Genomic DNA, 23,762 nt, shown 5'->3' on the forward strand with positions numbered 1-23,762 from the left:
GGTTACGGTATCTTACAAAGATGACAACGGACCATGTATAATTCCGGTATCTAGACCATTATTCCGCCAGGCAGAGCCGCCTCGAGCCTGGTCACAAATCGTCAGGCCCAATGCTCTCTCCAGCCACTGTCTTACCTCGTGTCCTCACTCAACTTTGATTTTGCTTCCTTCGCTCTTCCACTCTTTCGTGCTGGTTCTTTTTGGCTCATTTCCCCTCATCTGGTCTGTTCTTTTTCTTTTTTTCTTTTTTTTAGTCTTGTTGTCTTTATTATTGTTACTATTTTTTTTTTGGCTTTCCAAACACCTTTCCTAGGCAGAACCACGACCTCCGCTTTCCAGGCACCTTTGACCCAAACAGATTTCGAGACCGCAACTAAGCCAGCAACTGCATCATCTCCTGGATCCATCCATTCTGCCACAGCCTTTATCAGTTTATTCATGCCTTCCAACCCACCAACTTTTCTTCCTAACAACCGGGTCTTGTAATTATCCTTTCCTAATTTGTATTGGTCTCTCCACTGCATGTCTCTTGTAAGCCTCTGTTTCTTTTTTATTAGTATTTTTTTCTTATTTTAGGTGATCCTTATTTTTTTCCTTTCCTTGAAGGTTGAGGCTTGGTCAACCTAAGTCTCCATCCAACCACCCGCTCATTCCCTCAACTTGTATCTTCCTCTTGTTTGCTCCCTTGACATCTTCGGCTCTTCCACACCCCTTGCCTTCTATCAATCACTCGTGATCCATCCAGTTCAACAGTGTATTGATGCCTTGTCAATGATCTAGATTTGCATGCTTCTCCTTGCCATCGTTTCCCCGACAATCGCTAGTTCCAGCTTCCTCTGCAGCCTAATTTGACATCTCCCGTTCCGCCGTGCACCATCTCGATTCCTCCAGATGGGTTAACCTCAACCAGCTTCGTATCGATCAAGCAGACAATAGAATCAAGCATTCTCATTCTGCTTGCAAGGCTGATCGCTATTTTTATCTCGCTGCTGCAAGGCCCATCTTGTTCCCGTGGGACCTAACTATCTAACGAAACATTGCTAAAGCTGAACCCCCCGTCAGCTTGCGCCACAACCGGCTCCAGGTGAGCGCCCCACGCGACAATACCTCTGATGGCTCTCACTTGTTCTCCTGTCTTGCTTCGCTCATTGGATCCTCCTTATTGCGTCAAAAGCCTTTTATTTCACCTACTGTCCCGGATATCACACTCCTACCCTGCAACTGTTTCGCAACTTTCTCAACATTGGTTTACTGACATGAGTTCCGCCGAAGTAGCTTCCCCGTTCTTTCGCCAACCATTCCAGGCTGGTGTGAAGCACTCGTTATCCATGGCTGCATTGATGCAATCAAATAACGAACCAGTTACCATCTCTAATCCATTACCCGGGCCCTCCGCCTCCATCATTTCAAGCCCGCCCGAATCTGTCGCCTTTCTGAAGCATACGAAACCAGACTCGAGTCTTACCTCCATTGCCAGTGCCGGCTTAAACGTCTCACGATCAAGAGACTCGCTGCCACCCATGACAACGACTACACAGCCAGTTGGTCCGGTAGATCGACTAGTAGAACATGAGAAGGAGCCTGAGCAAAACAGCTCACAGGTAGCGAGAGAAGCTCTCGGTGCAACCGAGAAGCAACAAATGAATTCGATTAATGACTCTGTACATGTGTCCGATCAGATGCAGGTCGATACGCATTCGACTTCAGGCAATGCGGCGGATGCCTTTGGAACGGTCGATAACAACACGTCCCTTATGAATACGTCTACAGTCGCCAGTCCGGGCCCGATAGAAGACTCGGCGTCACAGGATGGGGATCGTCCACGTCATAGGGACGAAATGGACTTGCAGGATGCAAGTAACAAGTCCTTCTCTTACCCTATGCCGACGGTGGGTCTCGGTGATCCCCGTCGTGGCCTGAGCTTACCAGGTTCTGGATTTAATAAAGCCGGCCAGCGATCACCATCAGCTAAAAAACACCGTTGCCCATACTGTTCTACGGAATTCACAAGGCATCATAACCTCAAAAGCCACCTTCTTACCCATAGCCAGGAAAAACCGTACGTGTGCCAGACTTGCCAATCACGCTTTCGAAGACTTCACGACTTGAAGAGACACACAAAACTCCACACCGGAGAGCGTCCACACATCTGTCCCAAATGTGGGCGTCGATTTGCTCGTGGCGACGCTCTCGCTCGACATAACAAAGGGCAAGGCGGATGTGCCGGTCGCCGGGCGAGTATGGGAAGTTACGCTCCTGAAGATGAATACGGCGACGCTGGGGGTCATCCAGGTGCGGAGGATACGATGGATGGCCTCGTCTATGCAGAGCCGGAGCGCATGGATGAAGATGACGAACGCCGCATGAGCATGCCCAGCATTAAAAAACATGATATCACCACAGATTCGATCACACGATCCAATACCACAAATAGCTATCAGCCGCGGCAGCCGAGCACATATCCCCCGATTGCCGCTGGCAGGCCATCTCCAGGGGGTCTTTTCCCTCCTCCTGCGAGTCACGGCGGCTCCAGCGCATCAGCATCCCCCATCTCTCAACCCGGTAACTTGACATTTCCACCTCCCGGTCAGCATTCCGGAACCTCAATATTCCAACCATCAAATGTCACCGAAAGCCCAAAGCCACTTTCACCAAATGCCCTATCTTCACATCAGCTCGCCCATGGCCCTGAACTTCATCGCGCCCACTCTCCAGGCATGGCGCAGTCCTTCCAGCAACAACCATACACCAGATCGGGGTCCTCTCAGACATCTGTTGCAAATCATACCGCTGGTAGCTTAGGCCTTCCTCCACCACAACCTGGTGCCCCTCAGCTCCCTCCACCACCTGGTTTGAACACCTCAGATTCTCGCTTTTCAATTCACCCTCAGAGCTCTGTGCAACCAGCACCGGCCGCGACGAAACATACCCCATCCCACAGCCATTCTAACCATAATGGGCCTCTGACATCCAAAACAGGTCCGGAGGTGGCGGCAAATAATAATGGGCATATTCCAGGACCACATGACTCGAATTTTGCTGATCAGAACCGTGAACGAGAGGATAGGCTCTGGTCATACATTCGTTCTGTTCACGAAGAGCTAACAGGACTGAAGACCGAGGTGGCGGCTTTAAGGGCACAGCTTGCATCAGCAAACGTAAATACGCTGACATCATCGACTCCAAGTGCCACACAACCTCAGGTTGAGCCGAGCACTGCCAGTGCAGGCCAACGGTGATCACAAGCTGTATTCCGCGCATAGACGTCTTTTCAGCCTTCCATCTACTACCGTAGGCATCCGGTTGATGATGATGACTGTTGATTATCTTCCTGACATATAACTGGACTATTTCCCCGAAGAATTTCAATACCCTTCACATGTCCTATTGCATGTTTCCCTATTTTGTCATGATTCCTTGTCGTCCGTGTTTCCACTTTTCTTTTGTTGACACCTTAATGCCTTGACGAGACAATATCTAAATTCAACGAAAGACCTGTTGCAAGGCTGGTCCAATTTTCTTTTGTGACCCTCCCACTTCCAGTCCCTAATCTTCCTTCTCATTCGTGTTTTTACTACACTCTTCTTTCCCTTGGCGTCACCTTTTCTACTTGATACGTTCACTATTTCAGGATTGGGGTATGGTGTTTTACGTGCAGGGCTTGTTCTACCTTCCTCCCCACCCTAGTCTTGATCCCTTGCCAATAATCCTATGATAATTACTCACCCCCGCATTGTCCCACATCTTGTACGGAATCAGCATATCATACTTCTCTTTTTGAATTCACAGATCTTAAGGGTAGGGAGTATGACGGTGGCAAAATGTGTTACTATAGCTCAATTCTGGCAGTGTATACACGTGGCATGGTTAATTTCTTCTCTATTGATTGTAGGAAGGGGGTCAATTACCATCTCCCCAACAAGAATTCGGCTCCGTACCTGTAGCACTCCTTTAGCACCTAGGTCTCCCATTGCCATGACGCATCACGTAGCGTTCGTTTGTATTTGAGCTCCTTGGTTACACTGAGATCTCGTCTGGGCCGTCCAGTCGATGAACAACCACACGTGGGCCAGTAACTCTCTCGTGCAGCAGGTCCAGAACCGAATCCCTCGGCTCACTCGTGAGAGGAATTTGAACAATCATGAACACTGTGCCTCGAGATATGGGAAGAGAAGTGCTGATAACTAAGACGATGAAGAACCGAGGAGAAATTAATGACTTGGGGTGAAGGTGGTGGGCGATGAGATTGACTGACCGGTATGTCAGTGTTAGCAGGAACAGGTAACAAGCCATGAAGTATTGGTAATTAAGTACTAGCGGCCAGCAGAAAAATCCAATCTATTCTCTACACCACGGGGGAGTGCCACCCACGTATAGATGAAACAAGATTGATGGTAGACCAAAACACAACCCAGGTCGCTGTGCACTCACCATACATGTCAACCTCCTGCCAGCCGCTGTTGATTTTCCCTCTTATACAACCAATCCAGCAATTGCTCTGTACCCTGTCACGCTGGAAGTGTACTCCATCCCATTCTTCGTATGACTTTCCCTCAACCCGGACTGGAATTCCTCCCAAGATGCTGACCCGCCACCGGAGCATTCTGGTGGACACTCTTGCGACAGACCCAGAACTCCTCTTCTAGGCGTTCCGGACGATGCGGGAAGAAATATGGACTGGGGCGGTGGCGGGCCGCGAGTGACGAGGTCTTCACTATTTGTAGAATGCTGCTGAGGCTGAGGCAGGGGAAAAGTCGGCGTCTATCAAAATGGAACTTTTGAAAGCCGTGGGGTGGGTGTGGGTGAATGGGAAGGGAGAATAATAGAGGGGTTTGGAGCGAGGCGGAGAAAGGAAGGAAGATCTTATATAGGGCATAGATTAGGGGTGGGCAGAGATGTATAGACATCGTAGTCGGGGAGGAGATTCCTCAATGATTACTCTGGAGATTCATATCTCTCCTTTGGGTTTCCCAAGGGAACAATCAACCTAGTCTCAAGTCTCCATGATATTCATCGTACAGTAATCATTTCATACATGCTAATGTCACAATAGTTCAAATTGCCGTATCCAATGTTGCTCCTCGTCATGCTGGATATATATATCTGCACATATAGTTAGACTACACGCCTCTCCGTATGAAGGTCTAGCTGGGCGATACGACACAATCGCACCCTTAACGCGAGGTATGTCTCGCTCTAAATTAGTAGCTGTATCCAGACAGGCGGACAATCATAGATTCCGTACCCCTGGACCAACACTACCGGTATCGAAGATCTCGATCAAACCAGCTCCGAGGGCCTCTTCTAGAACCCAGCGAAAGTTCATTCCGCACAGTTCTTTCCATTTCTTCGTCCTACCTGGCAAGATACCTGCGTGTTCGCCTCTTGTTCTCTTCGCGGCGCTGAAACCTTTATCTGTTTCGACTGCCCCATCCCAGCGATCCCGGAGTAGATTGAGGGGCAGCTCGCCAGAGTTTGATTTTCTAATAAGTGAGAGGAGATGCGCTCTGCCAGCGCCTAGAAGCCGTAGATAAGGTCCTGTGTTTGGAAGAGATAGGAACAAATCTGTTGTATGACATCGAGAGCGCTCGGTACCTTCTTTGTCATCCAGTGCAGCGGTATCACCCCGACTCGCCGAGTTCCCAGATGAAGCCGGGGGTGGGAGGGTCGGAAGCGATATTACGCCTGGAGATCCCTTGACCGAAGTCGAGGAGGAGACCAGAAATCCAGCACCGACAAGCGTCATGCACTCCGGGGCAGAAAACAGAGTATCAGGGACAGCGAAAGTGGCGCCGAGTCGACTGAGAACGTCCAGGAACTTGTCTAATAATCAACAATTAGCAATCGAAAACTTAAGTCGCACAGAGGCAAGCAACACCTTTCATATGGGACCGTATAGAACTGTCTCGGACAAGTTTTTCCCAGTCCTCCGAGAGAACTAAGCAGTCCCCTAACCCAGCCGCGTCATTTCCTCTGCCTGGAACAATCAATCGACGGATTCGGCCAGAATTTACATAGTCCATTATCTCTCTCTCCACCTTCGTTGGTGCATCCAGTAATGTATGGATGTGAGCCACTGAGGCGAGTGGTGGCAGCGACCGACGAAGATTTAATAACTCGGCGACACGGGTGCTGTTCATGCCTGTTCGAGTGGGAAGGGCCTCGAAAAAAGTACTCTTGATGTGACATATAGCCTGAATAACATCCTCTACCGGAGCAGTCTCTGAGATGTATCGTGACATTCCAATATCCGGAAGTGGCCCTTGGCCATACTCTTCCCAAAATCCGCCACTGGGTTCATTGGATTTGACATCGGTGGATGACTGTGTGATAGTTTTGCGACGAGCATGACCGGCAAATGGAGAAGAGCGGAGCGTTGTGTTGGATGGTTTCCTTCTTTTCTTGACACCAGAAACAGGAGCAGAGGTGATGCGCAAGGGCATGGTCGAGAACGGGAGAGGAACCTCCCATCGGGTGGAAGAGATGCCACTAATGAAATACTATACAGTATTAAAGTAGTTACTTATCTGATAAGAAGCACCATCACGTGTTATGCCCCTCACCTTAGTAGATCCCACCAATGAGAACGATCAACCCATGGCTATACAGAAAGTCTGTTAACATAGTACCGATCGCGGAGTTGGTGGTATGATATGTGGTATTGTAGACCATGCTGCCTAGGCAAAATCTTGGCCAAGTATAATGGACTTGGGTGGCCTCTGTATTTGATGGGATTCTAGCCGGCCGACAATTCTCTCGGTGGGACTGTAGCAACAAGTTGTTGAGCAGGGTCTCTCTTCACATGACGTAGTGATGAGGGAGGATTTGTGCCTCAGGTCCAACCATCGTCATCTTTAAAATCCTCCCCCACGCTCCCGCATCCAACATCAACAGGCTGTTCTTCGCCTGGGCTTGGTCGCGCCATTTCTTTCGTTCTAAGAAAGACACTTCCTGTCACTGTAATTTAGATTTCCCATCGACCTTTCAATTGCCGCCTCTGTCTGCCCTCTGTCTCCCCTCTTCTCCTTGTTTTTGCTTTGTGTGGCTGGGCGCATTTGGAAGCTTCCACAATGACGATCTATATCGCTTCGCTGTGTGTGGATTGCCTTTTTTTCACCTTTATGCTCTTTCAATCTTCTGCTGATACGCTTGACTGATAATGATTCAGGTTTCTGCCATATACCGTTAACTTCCACCTCAATGAGTCGAAAGATCGTCCACTCCATACAGGCTCTGAGCCGTCGAAGCCTGGCGCGGAGGCCTCAGCCTCAGCAGCCAATGCAGCCGTCAGCTTATTTGAGAAACAGAACCGCGATCAGAAAGTCGGTCTCACACCGGGCGCCACCACCGAACATGAGCGGATCTTCTCGTCAGATCTCGCAAGGGCCGAACAGGAGCATTCCGGATATCCATTTCCGGATATAACTCAAGATGGAATTCTTCTAACCGAAAGTGAAGCACACTCTCCTGCATGGGGTTCAACGCTATCTTTGAACCAGCCGCGGCCACGGGCAACTATTCCGCCGTCCCCATCCATCCTTAAGCACCAGGAGCCTGTTGCTCCCACGACAGAACCTTCTCCCAAGAGATCCAATAAGGAACAGAAACCACTCTATACTCAACGCCATAGTGGGGTTCACCACAGCAGGGAACCCAGCCGTAAGGGTTCCTTCTCCAGTGCTGAATGGACAATCGAGACGGCAGAGCAGGGCAATGGGGGGCTTCGCAACGCTGTTCGGTCAGCAACAGATGCAGGACAATTAGAAGACAAGGTCTGGGTTGGTACACTAGGAATGCCGACAGATGCTTTGTCTAAGTACACCAAGTCTGCGATTGCTGAAAAGCTTGAGGATGAGTACGACTCGTTGACTGTATATGTTAGCGACGGTGATTTTGATGGCCATTATACTCACTTCTGCAAAACGATACTCTGGCCTGTGTTCCACTACCAGATCCCCGACAACCCGAAAAGTAAGGCATATGAGGACCACTCCTGGGTCTACTATGTTAAGACCAACCAAGCATTCGCAGAGCGAATCGCTCGAAACTGGAAGCGCGGAGATTCAATATGGATTCAGGACTATCACCTATTGCTGGTTCCGGCCATGCTTCGTAAACTGCTACCGGACGCCCAAATTGGCTTTTTTCTACACATTGCTTTCCCATCTTCGGAAGTTTTCCGTTGCTTAGCCCCTCGTAAAGAACTCCTCGAAGGCATACTAGGTGCAAATCTTGTTGGCTTCCAGACAGAGGAGTACTGCCGACACTTTCTTCAGACGTGTAGCCGTATTCTCTGCGTTGAGGCCACGAATGAGGGAGTCCAGCTCGAAGATCGGTTTGTCAACGTGAACAAATTCCCAATCGGCATCGATCCAACTTCATGGGACAAGAGACGTAAGGCCACTGACGTTGAGCAATGGGTTAAAACCATCTCCGAAAGATACGAAGGGAAACGATTGATCGTTTCACGCGACAAGATTGACGGAGTCAGGGGAATACGGCAAAAACTCCTTAGCTATGAGCTATTTCTCAATACGTACCCTGAATGGAGGGACCAGGTATGTGGCCTATTGTCCAATCGCCCTATGATCATAACTGCAGGGACGTACTGATTATTTATGTGTAGGTGGTATTGATCCAAGTTGCAACCAGTACTACAGAACAACCCGAACTTGAAGCTACAATTTCTGATATAGCTATGCGAATCAATTCTACATTCTCAACCCTAGCTCATCAACCGCTGGTTTTCCTCAAACAGGATCTCGCTTTCCCACAGTATCTCGCCCTAATCTCGGTTGCAGATGCTTTGATGATCACCAGTCTACGTGAGGGAATGAACCTGACGAGTCACGAGTTTGTTTACTGTCAAGATGGAAAATATGGCAACAAGAAGTATGGGTCTCTGATACTGAGCGAATTCACGGGAAGTGCATCGGTATTCGGGAATCATGCTCTTTTAGTCAACCCTTGGAATTATCGGCAATGTGCGGAGGCAATTCACACAGCTCTGTCGAGGAGCGAGGAGGAACGCAAGCAAGTGTGGACTCAGTTACACAGTGCAGTCCTTCAAAACTCCACTGCCAACTGGGTCAAATCCTTCAGCGAGACTCTGAACCGTGTTTGGAATGAGCAATCGTCGCGTGAGATCATGGCCGTTCCACGGTTGTCCGTCAGCAAACTCGAAGAGGCATATCGCCAGTCCAATAGTCGGCTTATCATTGTGGATTATGAGGGCACCCTGGCCTCTTGGGGCTCCCCCAAAAGCATCATTGTCACTACACCGCAGCGAGCCATTACGACGCTGACTGAGCTAACTGAGGATCCTAGGAATATAGTATTTGTCATGAGCTCTAGGATGCCAGAGGAGATGGAGCGATTGTTCCGGATGGTGGCGGGCTTAGGCCTTATTGCAGAGAACGGATGTTTCGTGCGCGAGCCGAATACGGAGGAGTGGTTCAAGTTGACAAATAAGGCACAGACTGACGCTTGGAAAGAGGCCGTCCGCCAAATTCTCGGTTATTATCAAGAGCGGTCAGAAGGCAGTTGGATCGAACAACGTCACTGCTCTCTCATGCTCCACTATGGATCGGCTGAAGACCAAGCGGCTGCCTCTCGACTCGCTTCCGAGTGCGCAGACCATATCAATGACTCCTGTGCCAATCAAGGGGTCCATGCTGTGATGATGAATGGGGCGCTTGTGGTAGAGCCGGCTGACACGAATAAGGCATCAGCTGTGGCTATGGTATGGCGGCATTGCCTGGAACGAAGCAAGAGCGATCATAGCGGACGACCGGATTTCCTGATGGCCATTGGGGATGGTCGAGATGATGAGCCGGTTTTCCGATGGGCGAACAAACTTGAGAACGCCAAGGGAGTTGACTATGCCATGACGGTGACGTTGGGATCCCGTAGCACGGAAGCTAAAGCAACCCTAACTCAGGGGGTGACAGGTCTGTATACCTACCAATTATTGATGAAGATTGTTGTGCTAACTGCATCGTTTTTAGGCGTCCTTTCTTGTCTGGAGAGACTAGCTGCGTCATCGCTAGAGCAGTAATTGACTACTTAGGCAGGCCTATGGGTTCGTCAGTACAACTCTACATATAATGGTATCGAGCAATTTATTGGTTGCATATGTTGAGATCAAGACGCCAACCGAAATCAAAGGCAAAAGAAAGAGAAATTGAAAAAGCGCAGCGTCCTGGTGTGATGTAGTGGAACTCGAATGGGACAATTAGGCTGTTAATACAGATACGCTAGAGCATTTAAAAATGGTATGTATGTACTCTGCTTCTTTCGTAGAAAAATTTCGCAGACTTTACTCCGTAAATACTTCGCGTTGGTGGTTAACTACGTAGTTAACTGACAGTACTACGTACACAGCGTTAGTCAGCCTCTAGGTACTGTACATACATTTCGGTTGGACGTAAGGACATACCGAGGCATTTTGCGGAGAAGCCAAATGCTTAATTAAGCTCCAATGTTCCGTGGGCCAGTACACAATGCCCACCTTGTCATATCCTCATTTATACTATCTCCGTGATTGAATAACCCCCCGTAGTCTTCTTCAATCCTCGCTGCGCGATCAGATTTTCGAGCCATTCCAAATAACCATAACCATGACTGCTCTTCCGGCGAACAGCCCAGTGTTCGAGGAGGCCATTAAAGTGACGCCGCTTGAATCCCATCGGTATTCAGCGTTCCTACGTGATGAATGGTGCATCGGAACAGGTATGCTTCATCCCGATATCCTTCTTTGCGCTAGCTTGTTCTTTCGAAGTTACATCATGGGAAAAGGGGAATTAACTAAGTAATTGCAGTCCCACACGGCGGATATACGACCGCTGTCATATACCGACTTGCTCTTACGCATTTCGCACATACACATCCGACGCTATACGATGCACCGGCAACCCCGATATCTCTTCAGCTTTCGTTTCTGCGTCGCACAGCTGCTGGTCCAGCCATACTGACAGTGCAAGATATGAAACTGGGGGCACGCACCAGTACAATTCATATCAACCTATGCCAGCCGAGTGAGAAGAAAGCAAAGAATGGTGAACTAGAAGTCAAGGTCGCTGGCTATATCACTGTGAGTCCATCTACCGCGGAAGTAGGCATCAGCTCCAACACCGGCTGGAGCCTACAACCAGCTGCACAACCTGGAACAGGGCCGAATGGCAGCGTGAACCTGGCGGCGCTGGGTCAAACCGGCCGCGATGGCAAATGGGTGCTTCTCCAGCCACCATATCCCAAGTTTCGCCGCGCAACCCTGCAGCTCGAGCTGTATGGACCCGAACCGGCTTTGGGGAAGCCTAAAGTGATCGATCAATGGTCGCAATTTCGACCGGGCGGAGATCGCGAGGCACGGTGGACCAACGAGGCCGTGGCATTCCTAGTGGATATGTTCCCGATGGCGCTTGGTGGGCTTGATCAAATGGCGTCGGCGTCCACCCCGTCACAAGAGTTAGCGGAGAAAACCGCACGGTTTTGGTACCCTACCGTTACTTTGAATATCGACTTTAAGAAACGATTGCCTGCGCAGGGCGTGGAATGGCTATACAGCCGAATTCATACTAAAGTGGTGCGCGATGGTCGGACAGACCTGAATGTGGTGGTACTGGATGAGCAGGGTGATGTAGTGGCGTTGAGCACGCAGGTGGGTTTGGTGCTGAGCGCCAACCGGAACCTAGGACAGCGGCAAACAAAGATGTAATTGGCTTGTTTTCATGGCAAGCTATATGCATCCATGATGTACATAGATAACTCTCGAGTGGTAGATCTAGATCTATATATACAGCGATCATGGCCTCTAATATATACATGCATAGCAATCGGGATTTGGAGCTGTTTACAGATTCGATGTGGCCTGTAGCCAAAAAGCCATGGCGTCAGTAGTGACGACCAACTGATCCGGGTTTTCCTCATCCGCTTGAAGGACCTGGGCGCGCACCCAAAACTTTCTCCCCACACGGCCGACCACTTTGGCACGGATGATCAGCAATCCAGGAACCGTGACAGGTCTCTTGTACCGTATATCCAATTGCGATGTGTATAATTTCCCACGAGGAGTTGTGTCTTCCGCGTTTCCTTTGTGATCAGAAGCGTCCAACTCGGGAGGCGGAGAGTACAGGGTTACGGCCAACGACATCGCCTCATCGATGCATGTTGCGATAATGCCACCATGAGCCGTCGACGGGTGGCCACTCACGCCCGGTGTTGCCAGATCCAGCAGCATGAGAATGTCTGGGGGCAAGACAGACGGCTCTGACGAGACCGGATCATCGGTGGGAGAGGGCCACGGCGGACGGGAGGCGGAGAGCGAAGGAAGCCACCGACGACGGAGCGTAAGACAGTGAGGGATGGTGGTCGAAGTGGCTAAAGTACCAGCGAAATAGCCATCTTCGCCGGTGGAGGGTTTCGGAAGGCGTGACCAAGTGCGGATGGGATAGTATTCTGAATGGTTGAGTAGACGGTTGGCGTGAGGATGGGAACGAAAGGAATCGAGAGATGCTTCTTCCGTTAAGGGAGCATTCATGATGGAGGGAGGTTTGGAATCAGCCATTTTTTCTTTCTTTGTATGTTCATATGTTCGATTCATAATATTTCTGTTTCTCCTGTTCTTCTTTCTTTGTGAGGATATGTATGGTAAAAAGGAAAATTATACCACACCGGCAGGATGGACGGGAAGAAAGCAAATCGATTGTTTCTTTAAGTGTTAGACATGAAGTTTCATTGTCTATATATACCCCGGTCGATCATCCTTGGGATACTCGTCTACTAGTAACTAGTAGTACTGTGTACTAAGTAGGGTACCTTCCTTCAACCTCGGCTACAAGTTCGGCTGCCCGATTGGTCCCTCCGTTGAGGTAAGATGGAACCTAAACTTACTACTAGTACTACGAGCCTGGGTGTCAAGTCGGGGGAGGGGGTCAATTATTGGCCAAGTTATAAAACCAGTGGAATAAAACAAGTTCATCCATAAGAGGTATGCAACAAATTATTAATAGTATTGACGTGGACCATGATCGTGAATAAGAATTGCAAGGAATGAATGAATTGGGGTAGAATTGGTCACTGGGAGAATTCTTTCCATCAAAGCAAAACATACATACCAAACAACTCCTCCTAGTACTAGTAGTAGTACTACTAGTAGTAGCTAAGTTCACAATTCCTGCAGGAGACTCGACAAATTCCACACCTCCATGTCCATATTTCAAACCTGCACTAGCGTGAAAACTGCCGCAACCGACGGCCTCCATTGGGCTTAGTTCCCTACCTAGATCGATTTAACCCCTCCAATGGAAAGATGATCCTCGTTAGGCACATTCCAATCATGGAATTTTAGTCTCTGCTGTGGTATGGAACGAAATTATCATCATAGTTACAGGGTCCAAGTGGGAAGCCAAAAACAAAAAAAGGATTGAAACCGGGAAAATGGTGGTAAAAAAAAAAAGAAAAAGAAAAAAAGAAAAAAGGGGACCCGAATACAGTAGTATAATATGTTTGGAATATTTGCTTCAATTTTTTCTATTGTTATTCTCTCACTCTTCAATTCCTATTCCATAATGAATATTTAATTTAGTCAAAGTCAAAATCAATAATAACAGCTAAGTAATCATCATGTTAATAATAATAATAACATTAGGAGATTCTTCATGAGTACGACTCCGGAGTAGGTACCATAAGGAATCGTTCGTTTTCTGTCTCATTGCCTGGTCCCTAGCGTGTCACCCCCGCTTGCGATATAAACAAATACCCATTCAATAGTACTTTCCCAGCGGTTAGTGACTTGTTTTAGCAGCTATACCGTTGCTACACTACTGTCACTGCAGATAAATACCTCCCCCGGCTTAAATTTTCCACTTCTTTCTTCTTCCTTGTTTCCCCCCTTGTGCCTTCTCTTTTATCTCCTGCCAATTCCCGTTCCCTTCCAACAATTGTTTCCCTCTCCTCACCTTCTTCTCTCTCCATCCCTCACTCGCTTTTCGCGTCTGGCCCATTCCATTGATTTACTGATCGATTGAGGGTTTCGTTACTACTCATCCATACATACACATACACCACCCAACCCCAATCACGACCATCATGTTGCCGATCGTGTTTCTCTCCACTTTGGTGGCCTCCGCTACTGCAGTGACCACCGCCAGCAACTATACCTTCCCTGAGGGATTCGATCTGAACCAGGTGAAACCCACGGATAAGTGTAGGTTCTCGTCCTGGTCGTGATTGTACAACATGCCTATGGCATGATCCACCAGTACCGCAGAAAAACTAATGAGTATCTTCAGCTGCCTGGTGTCAGGCCGAGCGGAACGCCTGCCCTAAGATCTGTGGCGGAGTTGCTGATAAGAACAATTGCGACCCGGTATGGTTAAACCACACACCCACGGCGTTGGAGAGCTTTGGATAAGCTAACAGACACAGCAAACTCTTGATTTCACTTGCACATGCTCCAATGGTACCGATGCAGACGTCGCATCTTACGCGGAGACTATCCCCTTCTTCGTCTGCCAGGAGAACTACCGCCAGTGTATCGAACGCTCCACTGACCTTGACGGCGACGAGAAGTGTAAGAAGGCCCAAAGCCAGTGTGGTTCGAAAAATGCGTCCGATGCCTCTGGCTCATCTTCATCGACTACCACCGCCACATCCTTGCCTACCTCGACTGGTTCTTCGGGATCTGGCAATAGCGAAAGCTCATCCACCGGCACCGCGACGAGCAGTGGCAGCACAAGCAGCACTACCGCTAATGCTGCTGTGCGTATGGCCCAGGACCATGCGACAGGAATCTTAGCAACGGTACTCTTCTTGGGTCTCCGTCTCGTTCTGTAATATGGTAGTTTCGGGTTTCACCGCAGAAGGCTTGATCAAGTTCTGATTATGAAATGCGCCGCTCTGATCCTTCTCGAAGAAAAATTGTGCTTGATGGTTTTTTCCCTCTCCTAACTCGCTTTGCGTCTATGACCTACCGTTGTCGTACTATTCCCCTGTTCTTGCGTCGCGGTTAATGAGCTGTATCGTTCTGTGCGTGCTTTAGTCGTTCCTTTCACGAGTCTAATCGATGATACTCCATATGGAAGAATAATAGTCGCTCTTTGATATTTTCTGAAGACTCGCCAGTATGCCATTAAATTTCGAAAAGGGACCGTCGTAAATGTAGAGATAGAGAATCTTTGTTTCTTTTCTTGAGTATATACAAGGACTTACTATTGATCGTCACTATAAACGCTGATCCATCGTAACTCGCGCCAAGACTTTTTCCCACACTGAAATTTCTCCACCGCCAACCAACCACAACCACGACGGAATTCAACTCTCGCTTTCCTCCCCTTCTCTCCTCCTTTTTAATCCTTTTGCCTGTTATCCTCACAGTCCCCCATCAGAATGCCCGCCCCCACTACTACCCTCCTCATCGAGGGCTCCTTCAGCGAACTCGCCGATGAGTTCGCCCAGTACCTCGACGCACTGCGCAAAACCGAAGGCAGCACCACCATTCAGGCCGAAATCTCCCCGCTCTTGGAACCCCTCCGCCAGCAGGAACAGAGTGACGCTGAGCCCGATCGGAAACAGCGTGATGATGTTCTCAAGAAGCTGGTCTCGGCGGCATCCGTGTTGAATAATGCTCCAGAGAAGGGTGGGTCGTCCCTCCAACATATCGTCCAAGCGAGAACGATCGGGATATCAGACTGCATGACAGAACAGAAACTGACACGCCAATAATTAGAGATTATCTCCGCCTACAACCTTCTCGTCCATCTTATTCACTACGCCTCAGACCCTGACATGTTCCTCTCCCGCATCTGCTCTTACCTCGCTAAACCAATCACTTCTTCCGCCCAGTTCGGACCCTCGTTGGCCATCTCTATCCTCTCCACCATCTTCAACACTCTCGCTCCTACCGACTCCAGCCGCTTCCATGTCTTCCTGGGTATTGTCGCAGTTATTCGTCAGTCCGGCTCCACAGTCGCTTTCGAAGCCCTCAAGCCTCAGTTGACCGCTCAGCTGCCCACCTGGCTGTCCTCCTGGGAGTTAGATGAGGAAGAGGCTCAGCGCCTGCACCTCGCCGTTGCAGACGCCGCTCAGGCCGCGGGCGACCCGGAGCTGGCGCAGACTCACATTGTGCAGGCTCTGCAGACCATTCCAGCCGCGCAGGCTTCTTCCAAGGAGGCCCGCGACCTCGCCATCCGCGCTCTCACCTCCGCTCTCACCCACCCCGCTGTGTTCGACTTCACCCCTCTGACGGCTTCGGACGCCGTCCAGGCCCTTCGCTCCAGTGACAGCACCCTGTTTGAGCTTCTTGAGATCTTCACAGCCGACACCCTCGACGCTTACGAGGCTTTCGTCACCGCCACTCCCTTGACGGGCATCTCCGGTGGTGTGCTGGCCGACGCTGGCGAGGCGCTGCAGAACAAGATGCGTCTGTTGACTTTGGCCTCTCTGGCCGCCTCGACCCCTTCCCGTTCCTTGCCCTATGCTACGATCGCCGCGGCTCTGCGTGTGCCAGCCGAAGATGTCGAGAAGTGGGTCATCGATACAATCCGTGCTGGTCTGGTCGAGGGTAAGCTGTCTCAGCTGCGCTCTGAATTCCTGGTACACCGCGCTACCTACCGTGTTTTCGGCGAGAAGCAGTGGGCAGAAGTGCAGGGTCGCTTGATGGTCTGGCGTCGCAGCCTTGAGAACGTTCTGGGCGTTCTTCGTAGCGAGCGGGAGCGTTTCGTTCGTGAAAGCCTGCAGGCCGCTGTGGCAGCAGAGGAAGCTGCCCAAGGCAAGTCGAACGACAAGGGTAATAAGTCTGGAGATCGTCGGCAGCGTCATGGTAACAACCAACAATCTCAGCAGCAACAGCAGCCCCAGGAGGTGGCAGCCGCAGAGTAATCAACTCTAAGAAGAAAACACCACGATACTCATTGGAAAGGGAAAAGAAGTATAGAAAAAGTTCGTCGTGTAATGGCTGGGAAGAGGTGTTATGTTGTATTTTCATTTTCTTTCGATTGTTTATTCTTTGGTTCATGTGTTCTCTCCGGGCGACATTTTTATCGGTTCATGGTAGCTATTTGTTTCTAGACAGGTTCCGCCTGGCATGTAGTTAGGATTGGGCCCGATCAATGGACACGAGTCATGTCATGCATATACGAAGTGATATAAAATTGGGACTATGTCTTCATATATATATACACGCATATACCGGCTATATTGTACTTCGAGACGTAGGTAGACATCGTATGTAAGGGAGAAAGAAACCACTCCATCTAGAAAGCGCTATCTACATCCCCAATGACAAAAATATAAAGATCGCTGACACCGACACACATTATAAATAGACATAAATTACTGCTGATGGACCCCACGAGCCTTGAAGCTCTCTTGAATACGAGCATACACCTCCTCAACAGACCCCGTAGCCGACACAGACACAACCTTATTCTGTTCCTCAAAAGCTTTCACGACAGGCATACTGGTGTCAACAAACGTGCGGAAACGCTTCCGAATAGATTCAGCATTATCGTCATCACGACCGGAAGTCTCCCCACGCTTCAATAAGCGCTTCTCCATAACCTCCTCCGGGCAGTCCAAGAACAGTGTTAACTCCGAGGGACAGACCGTATCTTCGAAGAACACAGCCTGGTCCAATTTGCGCGGGAACCCATCGACCAGGAACCGGGCCTTCTTGCCCTCCCCAACACCAGCACCGTTCTCCAAGGCATCTGCCATTGCGTTCGACAGTAGCGCTACCGTGATCTCCATCGGAACAATCTTGCCCTCCCGGATATAAGTCTTGATCAGTTCACCATACTGGCTTCCCTCACGGATCTGCTCGGCGCGCAGCAGATCACCCGCTGAAAGATGGACAAAGCCGTAGTCGCGGACGAGGTTGGCGGATTGAGTGCCCTTACCACTTCCGGGACCACCGAGGAGGAAGACAACCGTGACTTCGGAGGGCGAGAAGCGAGGGGTGGGATGTTGAGTGTCGGCCATGTTTCTTTTTCGTCGGAGAGTAGATAGATCCTTAGGGGTGATAAGGTAATCTAGGAATTAGGAGACTGAGAGTCGGGTTTCGGTTTGTGAATGCCGGTACGGGACTTGACAAGGAAGATGTAGGATCCTGAACCGATACCAATGATTGCTAGGAACGGGAGGATTTTGAATTGGGAGCGGTTGTATTGTGAGGAGTTGGAAGAAGAGGAAGAATAGGGGCGGTGGTGTTGTTCTTGCCGGAGGTGGTGGGGTCGGGGTGATGATCTTGCGGGTTGATTGTGAGAGAAGGCCACGCGGGAGCGAATTGGGAAGGCGGGATTGCGGAGGACACCAGAGCAGAGAGACATCTGGAAAAGAGGGATCGAGGAGTATTATATTAGACTTAAAAAGAGTGGAATTGGAAGAGTGAGAGAGACTAGTTAGAAAAGATAGTTCCGAAAAAAAAAAAAAAAAGACAAGATGGCAGGACGATCGGGTTCAAATGTTTTCCACATAAGGAATAGTGTGTAATCAATCGGTATGGTAAAAAACATAATGAACGATACTTGAAGTATATGTATATACGTACATACATACAACAAGGTGTACATTCACTGTTGAACAAATCGTTCTCAATGAACCTCAATAGGGCATTTAGGACAATGTATCTACTTTTTGGACATGATTGTCACCGGCCCCTTTCACCTCTCAATACTGACTGGTACTCATATACATACCTCACCACTCAAGCACCATTTACATGAATGCCTTCCATTTTCTCGTGTATCATACTGAATCTCTATGCTATCTGCGTTTCTCAAATCCACTATTCACTTCTATGATATTTCAGAATACACTTGACTCACTCAACTCAAAAATCTCACCTATTTAATCATACGCCACAACCATGGCAGGCTCAGCTAGGCGTGGCTTTCGAAACAATCGTGCATCTCGCAGTCGACGAGGCAAGGGTAAAAAGGATCAGAGCCCTCTTGACCAACCCGGAGAAGTTCTTGGAAATGGATCTCATTTTTCGGATTTTGGAAAAACTGCTTCTCGCTCCAATGTGAGTCAAGCATCATTGTCATTGACCGTTAACCCTAACCCAACGGAATAGATTCGGTACAATGGAAGAGCTCGCTATCGAGCAAGCCAAAAGGTAAGTTATATACCATACCTTGTCTCTAGCTTCTATTGAATGAACATTCCAGGAAAATATCAAACCTCACTCGCCGCAACTTACCCAGACTCCAGCAAATGCGTCAAACACAAGAAACAGAAACCATCCTCAGAAGCTGGACGCCGTCCGTTCATCACCGCGAAACCATGTATACAACACGGAAACTCCAGAGCATGCTAGACACATGCAAGAGCATACCAATAGCAAGCGTGCGCCTGGATCTCCACTGGCTTCAAAACCCGATACTAAACGACAGAAGGCGAACTACCCAACACCAGTACCGAGGGTTCTGTTCTCCCAACCCGCTCCCAAATGCTCAACTTCTGCGCAAAAAGCACAAGAGAACAAACTGTTCGTTCCTGGAAAGAAAGTCAACTCCTCCGAGGGACCGGCAAAGCCTGCATCGCTCTTGGGCCTTCCTGCAGAGATCCGTTGGGAGATCTACCAGTACCTTTTCGAACCACATCGTGTAGAAATTCTCCGTCGCAAGGATAAGAACACCGATACGTCTTGGCCAGCTCGCTATAGACTTTATCATCGCCAGCAGAAGCCTCGTAACCCATCTACGCAGGCTGTTGGTAATAATGGCCACCGTACCAGGCCGACACCATTCTTATTTGGCCTTGTTTTTACATGCCGAACTATTTATTGCGAGACAGTTCTTCTGCTATACTCGACTGCGCAGTTTATATTCAGTTCCGCGAAGTCAATCATGCGATTTCTTAGAACCACATCCAAGGATCACCTGGCTGCTGTCCACCATGTAGAGCTCAGTCACATCATGTACAATGAGCCACGATTGACGGCGTTCCGCACATTCAAGATCCGCAGTGACCTTGCTTGGTACAGTGCCTGTGATGAGATGGCATCAGCCTGTGTTTCTTTAAAGGTGCTACATGCCAGAATAGCCATTTATGATTGGCCCATCCGACTGGAAATAGGCGAACTCTGGTCTATGCCGCTTTTGCTGTTCGGCCACTATGACGGAGGCTTAGACTATGCGGGCGTTCAGCTTCAAATGAAAAGGTTTCAGGACGACAAACTTCGGTCTGTGGCGCGCGCTCTGGAGCAGAAGATGATGAAACCAAAGATGTTTCAAATTCGAGAAGACGAACAACTGGCCAAGGAATTGATGGGACCGATTAAAGCAAGAAAGATATTGAAGTTAGTGGTTTAGTCATTTGGGTGTTATCCGGTTGTGGTTTTATTTGCAATTTTAAAAGAATGGCAGCGGTAAATCCCTGCTGAATGGTTTGGGGAAATGTTATCTGCTTACAATATTGCCCTTTCATTGTTACAAATTGCGTTTTTCTATGTTTCTTTTTGTCTTTTTTGTTGTTTTCGTTTCCTTGGATGAACAACAGAAACATACCCTGCAATAGGAAGCAATTATGGATCAGTTCTGTGACTCAACTTTGCTCTGTATCCAAATATAGACTCGATGGATACGTAAATCGTAAAAGAGTGAATGGGGAATAAAAAGAGAGAGAGTATAGAGTACAACATTATTAAGATACAACGCCAGAGATATGCAGTTGACACTTTGCAATATGCTGTGTATACAAACCGCTAAACATTCGCCATGGACCTATTTTCTCTTTTCCTTTTTTGGTGATAGAATCATGGTCAAATAGACCGTTCGTTTAATGGTTGGCCTTCTTCGGAAGCAACCTCGTGGTATGCCTGCATACTACGCTGCCGGAAATACCAGTACATACCCGCCAGGAGCCCGCCCGTAGAGCATAGAACTAGAACGAAGATGAGAAGGCCCCCGACTCCGCGGATGATCTCCCACGCTTTGTAGATGGCTTCGGCCGCCTCTTGGGCCTTGAGGTAAACTTCTTCGGTGTCTTCCGCGTCATCGACAACGCTATCAGTAATGGTTCTGTCCCCATGGAGATCCGATGGGTCGTGGGGTGTTGGCATGGAATTGCCTTGAAAGCCGGCAAGTCGCCAGTTACTCGGGGGTTCGGTCCGTTGAATCTCAGAGGTACCCAAGACGTTTCCGTCCTTGTCCACTGCTTCCACCGAGACCCAGTCCAGATAACCATCCGTAATGTACATCGTCTCGAAGTCGAGTTTGGTGGTGTTGCCTACCAGCACAGGCATCCCGTCCTGATTCGCCCGTGCGTAGAAATTCCACGAAGCAATATCCGTTGCGCCGTTCCAGCTCACGTGGAAAATAGTAGTGAGATCGGTTTCGTCTGTTCCATAGACGGACGAGACCACGTCCGGTGGGGTATTGGGCCGACCAATGAAGTCGAATTTGTACGACCGGTAGGTGGAGAAACGAGAGGAAGCAAACCTAGCTTGCATAAGGAGCTTGCCCTCGGGGGAGTGCTCAGATTGGTATCCCCGTTCACTCCAACCAACGAAGACGTTCCCATTGGACAGTGTTTGCACGTTTCCGCGCAGCCGAGTAAGGCCTCCGTCGGGACGGTTGTATCGCGCAATGACCGTCGCGGTCATCGGGGAAACACTGGTGTGGAGCTGCACGAAGAGAGCACTTGAGGTGTCTTCTTCCTGTTCGATCTCGTCTGAAGCGTTGTTTAGGAACGAGATGGTGGTGTGTGTGGCGTTGGATTCAATAAAGCGAACATGGTGCTGCTTGGAGAATGTGAAATCTTGGACGAAATCAGATATTTCCCCACCAAGCCGCCAGATGATACTTTTATCCTTCCCGGAGATGAGATAGATAGTGTTTGTGAATCGGGCTGAGAGGATATAGTCGCCAGCAGCATTCTTATCGACCGCGTTAACATGAATGTAATCCCAACCAGGCGGGCTAGCAGCTGGTGTTGATGGGTCCACTTTCACAGATTTATCAAGAGGGATGTAGCCTTCTGAGTCCCATTCAAAAATGACATCACCCGTAGCTGTGTCCAGTTCAACCAAACCACCGGTAAAAACCCAACCGTACTCATCGGGACGACCGAGGTCACCCAAATTCATGTACTTGCTTCGATATGTACAAGCTAGAGCCGTCTTTCCGCCGTCAAGGATGTTAAACTCGTGCATGTTGAATGCGGCAAGGTCATTGGTCACTGGAACTGCCTTTTCCGTTTCGTAATGCTGATCCAAAACATATGCGGTCCCCTTCTCATCGCCTTCGAACCGATATGTATGTTGCAAGATAAATGACAAGTGGGAGCCGCCATCAATGTTAGGCACCGCTTTGAAATCAAAGATATTGCGGTTTTCGTATAGGCACGATCCAGCCCAGACGAGAGACTGGATAGATAACGTGAGTCAGTGTTTTTTCTTGCAATCTCAATATTTTCCTATATTGGGTCTCTAGCAAATCACAAGCAATACATTCCAGGTGAACGTACACCGTCTGCATCGTATATGTAGGGCCCAACTTGGCACGGCTTCCATTGCTTCGTCGGGGGCTCCGGGTCAATCGTGCTATAAGGCGCAACGAACCAGTAGCCCGGGCTTACGGAGTCGCGGTCATAGTAGGTGATATCGAACTTCAACGCCCTAACTTGTGGGAGCTATGACCTGTCAGCAGCTTACTTTCAAGGAGAACCGGGCATACGAACTGTCACGAAGGACATAAAATCATCATCAGATGCTGCGACAATACTACGAAAGCAGAGAAAAACCAAGGCCAAGAAGAAAATCATATTGAATGAGCGACTAGGAGTGCTCTCCTGAAAATTAACAAATGAGAGGACGACAAAAGGGGAGAGAAAAGTTCATCTAGAAGACAGTTAGGTTATGAACATAGTCGTCGTCGTCGTCGTCGTCGTCGTCGTCAGCCAACGCTTGTTTGAGCTATAGGAGGAGTACCAGGTACTTTTTTTTTCATTTCCCGTTCTGAGGTTACTCCGTACGGAGTCCGGGCAACACATAAAAGAGAGCATGATACGGGGGGGGGGGGGGAAATAGGGGAGAAGAATCGGCTAAAACCATTCCACAAAGAGGGCTGGCTACTATGGAGCATCTCCAGAAAGATGGTTAAATGGCCAGTGACAACGTAAGTGCTGATATGGGAACTGACGATCGAGCCTTGGCAGCGCAGGACGAGGAGCTGGCGGGCCAACAGGATCTTTAACCAGTCTTTAAGTGGCGGATAGTACGGAGTAGACGGTGGATTCAATACGTACGCAGTACGGTCGATTTCCGGAGAAAGACTGAGCGTCATGTCCTGCTACAGTAAAAAAAGCCACAATACAATACTGTTCAATTCTCCAGTATGATTGAATGGTAGACAATTGCAGGGGTCAATTGATCCTGTCCTGTCAGTTCTCTTGGCGGTGTGTGGGCGAAATTGAAGTTTGAAGACGAGGAAATTCAATTCCCGACACAGAATGCGTGATGAATCGGCAATTTAAACTTGATCCGAAGATCTCAGTGCTTCGAGATCGACAAGCGGAATGTCCCATAGTGTCAGTCAGATAAGTGGGCTCCTTACTCCCTCTACCCAACTCCACACATGAGCTTTGATTCTAATTGTCCTTACGTAGCCACAGCACAGCGTTCTTCCATATCAATACGGCTGGTTGGAATCAATCTCTGCTGGTAGCCCATCGTTTGTATTTCAGATCAGCTTGAAAGAGTGTTTAACCCCCTCCCTTCCCCCTCCTCCAAAGCAAGTGGTGAGGTCTTAGGAGTTAAT

The 23,762-nt window shown here is 49.1% G+C and overlaps 10 protein-coding genes across 10 annotated transcripts; 6 read left to right on the forward strand and 4 right to left on the reverse strand.

Annotated features, from left to right (window-relative positions):
- Positions 1 to 1,256: 1,256 nt before the first annotated feature.
- ABOM_009434 (C2H2 zinc finger protein) lies at positions 1,257 to 3,239 on the forward strand (the record flags this gene model as incomplete). Its single annotated transcript, XM_022536562.1, has 1 exon — positions 1,257 to 3,239. One exon carries the CDS (start codon positions 1,257 to 1,259, stop codon positions 3,237 to 3,239), a length of 1,983 nt encoding a protein of 660 aa, XP_022386580.1.
- Positions 3,240 to 5,230: 1,991 nt separating this feature from the next.
- ABOM_009435 (Stk19 family serine/threonine-protein kinase) lies at positions 5,231 to 6,443 on the reverse strand (the record flags this gene model as incomplete). The annotated part of the gene is made up of 2 exons (XM_022536563.1): positions 5,231 to 5,823; positions 5,879 to 6,443. The coding sequence occupies 2 exons, from the start codon at positions 6,441 to 6,443 to the stop codon at positions 5,231 to 5,233; spliced, it is 1,158 nt and encodes a 385-aa protein (XP_022386579.1).
- Positions 6,444 to 7,070: 627 nt separating this feature from the next.
- Positions 7,071 to 10,057, forward strand: ABOM_009436 (putative alpha,alpha-trehalose phosphate synthase subunit TPS3; the record flags this gene model as incomplete). Its single annotated transcript, XM_022536564.1, has 4 exons — positions 7,071 to 7,093; positions 7,169 to 8,558; positions 8,627 to 9,950; positions 10,008 to 10,057. 4 exons carry the CDS (start codon positions 7,071 to 7,073, stop codon positions 10,055 to 10,057), a joined length of 2,787 nt encoding a protein of 928 aa, XP_022386582.1.
- Positions 10,058 to 10,619: 562 nt separating this feature from the next.
- Positions 10,620 to 11,716, forward strand: ABOM_009437 (thioesterase family protein; the record flags this gene model as incomplete). The annotated part of the gene is made up of 2 exons (XM_022536565.1): positions 10,620 to 10,731; positions 10,821 to 11,716. The coding sequence occupies 2 exons, from the start codon at positions 10,620 to 10,622 to the stop codon at positions 11,714 to 11,716; spliced, it is 1,008 nt and encodes a 335-aa protein (XP_022386581.1).
- Positions 11,717 to 11,851: 135 nt separating this feature from the next.
- Positions 11,852 to 12,565, reverse strand: ABOM_009438 (PaaI family thioesterase; the record flags this gene model as incomplete). The annotated part of the gene is made up of 1 exon (XM_022536566.1): positions 11,852 to 12,565. The coding sequence occupies one exon, from the start codon at positions 12,563 to 12,565 to the stop codon at positions 11,852 to 11,854; it is 714 nt and encodes a 237-aa protein (XP_022386578.1).
- A 1,523-nt stretch (positions 12,566 to 14,088) lies between these two features.
- ABOM_009439 (uncharacterized protein) lies at positions 14,089 to 14,835 on the forward strand (the record flags this gene model as incomplete). Its single annotated transcript, XM_022536567.1, has 3 exons — positions 14,089 to 14,206; positions 14,292 to 14,368; positions 14,428 to 14,835. 3 exons carry the CDS (start codon positions 14,089 to 14,091, stop codon positions 14,833 to 14,835), a joined length of 603 nt encoding a protein of 200 aa, XP_022386577.1.
- Positions 14,836 to 15,387: 552 nt separating this feature from the next.
- ABOM_009440 (PCI domain protein) lies at positions 15,388 to 16,878 on the forward strand (the record flags this gene model as incomplete). Its single annotated transcript, XM_022536568.1, has 2 exons — positions 15,388 to 15,637; positions 15,728 to 16,878. 2 exons carry the CDS (start codon positions 15,388 to 15,390, stop codon positions 16,876 to 16,878), a joined length of 1,401 nt encoding a protein of 466 aa, XP_022386563.1.
- Positions 16,879 to 17,331: 453 nt separating this feature from the next.
- On the reverse strand, positions 17,332 to 17,979 carry ura6 (uridylate kinase ura6; the record flags this gene model as incomplete). Its single annotated transcript, XM_022536569.1, has 1 exon — positions 17,332 to 17,979. The coding sequence occupies one exon, from the start codon at positions 17,977 to 17,979 to the stop codon at positions 17,332 to 17,334; it is 648 nt and encodes a 215-aa protein (XP_022386564.1).
- An 886-nt stretch (positions 17,980 to 18,865) lies between these two features.
- ABOM_009442 (uncharacterized protein) lies at positions 18,866 to 20,315 on the forward strand (the record flags this gene model as incomplete). The annotated part of the gene is made up of 3 exons (XM_022536570.1): positions 18,866 to 19,024; positions 19,076 to 19,117; positions 19,170 to 20,315. 3 exons carry the CDS (start codon positions 18,866 to 18,868, stop codon positions 20,313 to 20,315), a joined length of 1,347 nt encoding a protein of 448 aa, XP_022386565.1.
- Positions 20,316 to 20,764: 449 nt separating this feature from the next.
- On the reverse strand, positions 20,765 to 22,767 carry ABOM_009443 (uncharacterized protein; the record flags this gene model as incomplete). Its single annotated transcript, XM_022536571.1, has 3 exons — positions 20,765 to 22,369; positions 22,471 to 22,635; positions 22,684 to 22,767. 3 exons carry the CDS (start codon positions 22,765 to 22,767, stop codon positions 20,765 to 20,767), a joined length of 1,854 nt encoding a protein of 617 aa, XP_022386566.1.
- Positions 22,768 to 23,762: the final 995 nt, after the last annotated feature.

This window comes from Aspergillus bombycis, assembly GCF_001792695.1.
Source record: "Aspergillus bombycis strain NRRL26010 chromosome Unknown contig00081, whole genome shotgun sequence".
NCBI classification, from domain to species: Eukaryota; Fungi; Ascomycota; class Eurotiomycetes; order Eurotiales; family Aspergillaceae; genus Aspergillus; species Aspergillus bombycis.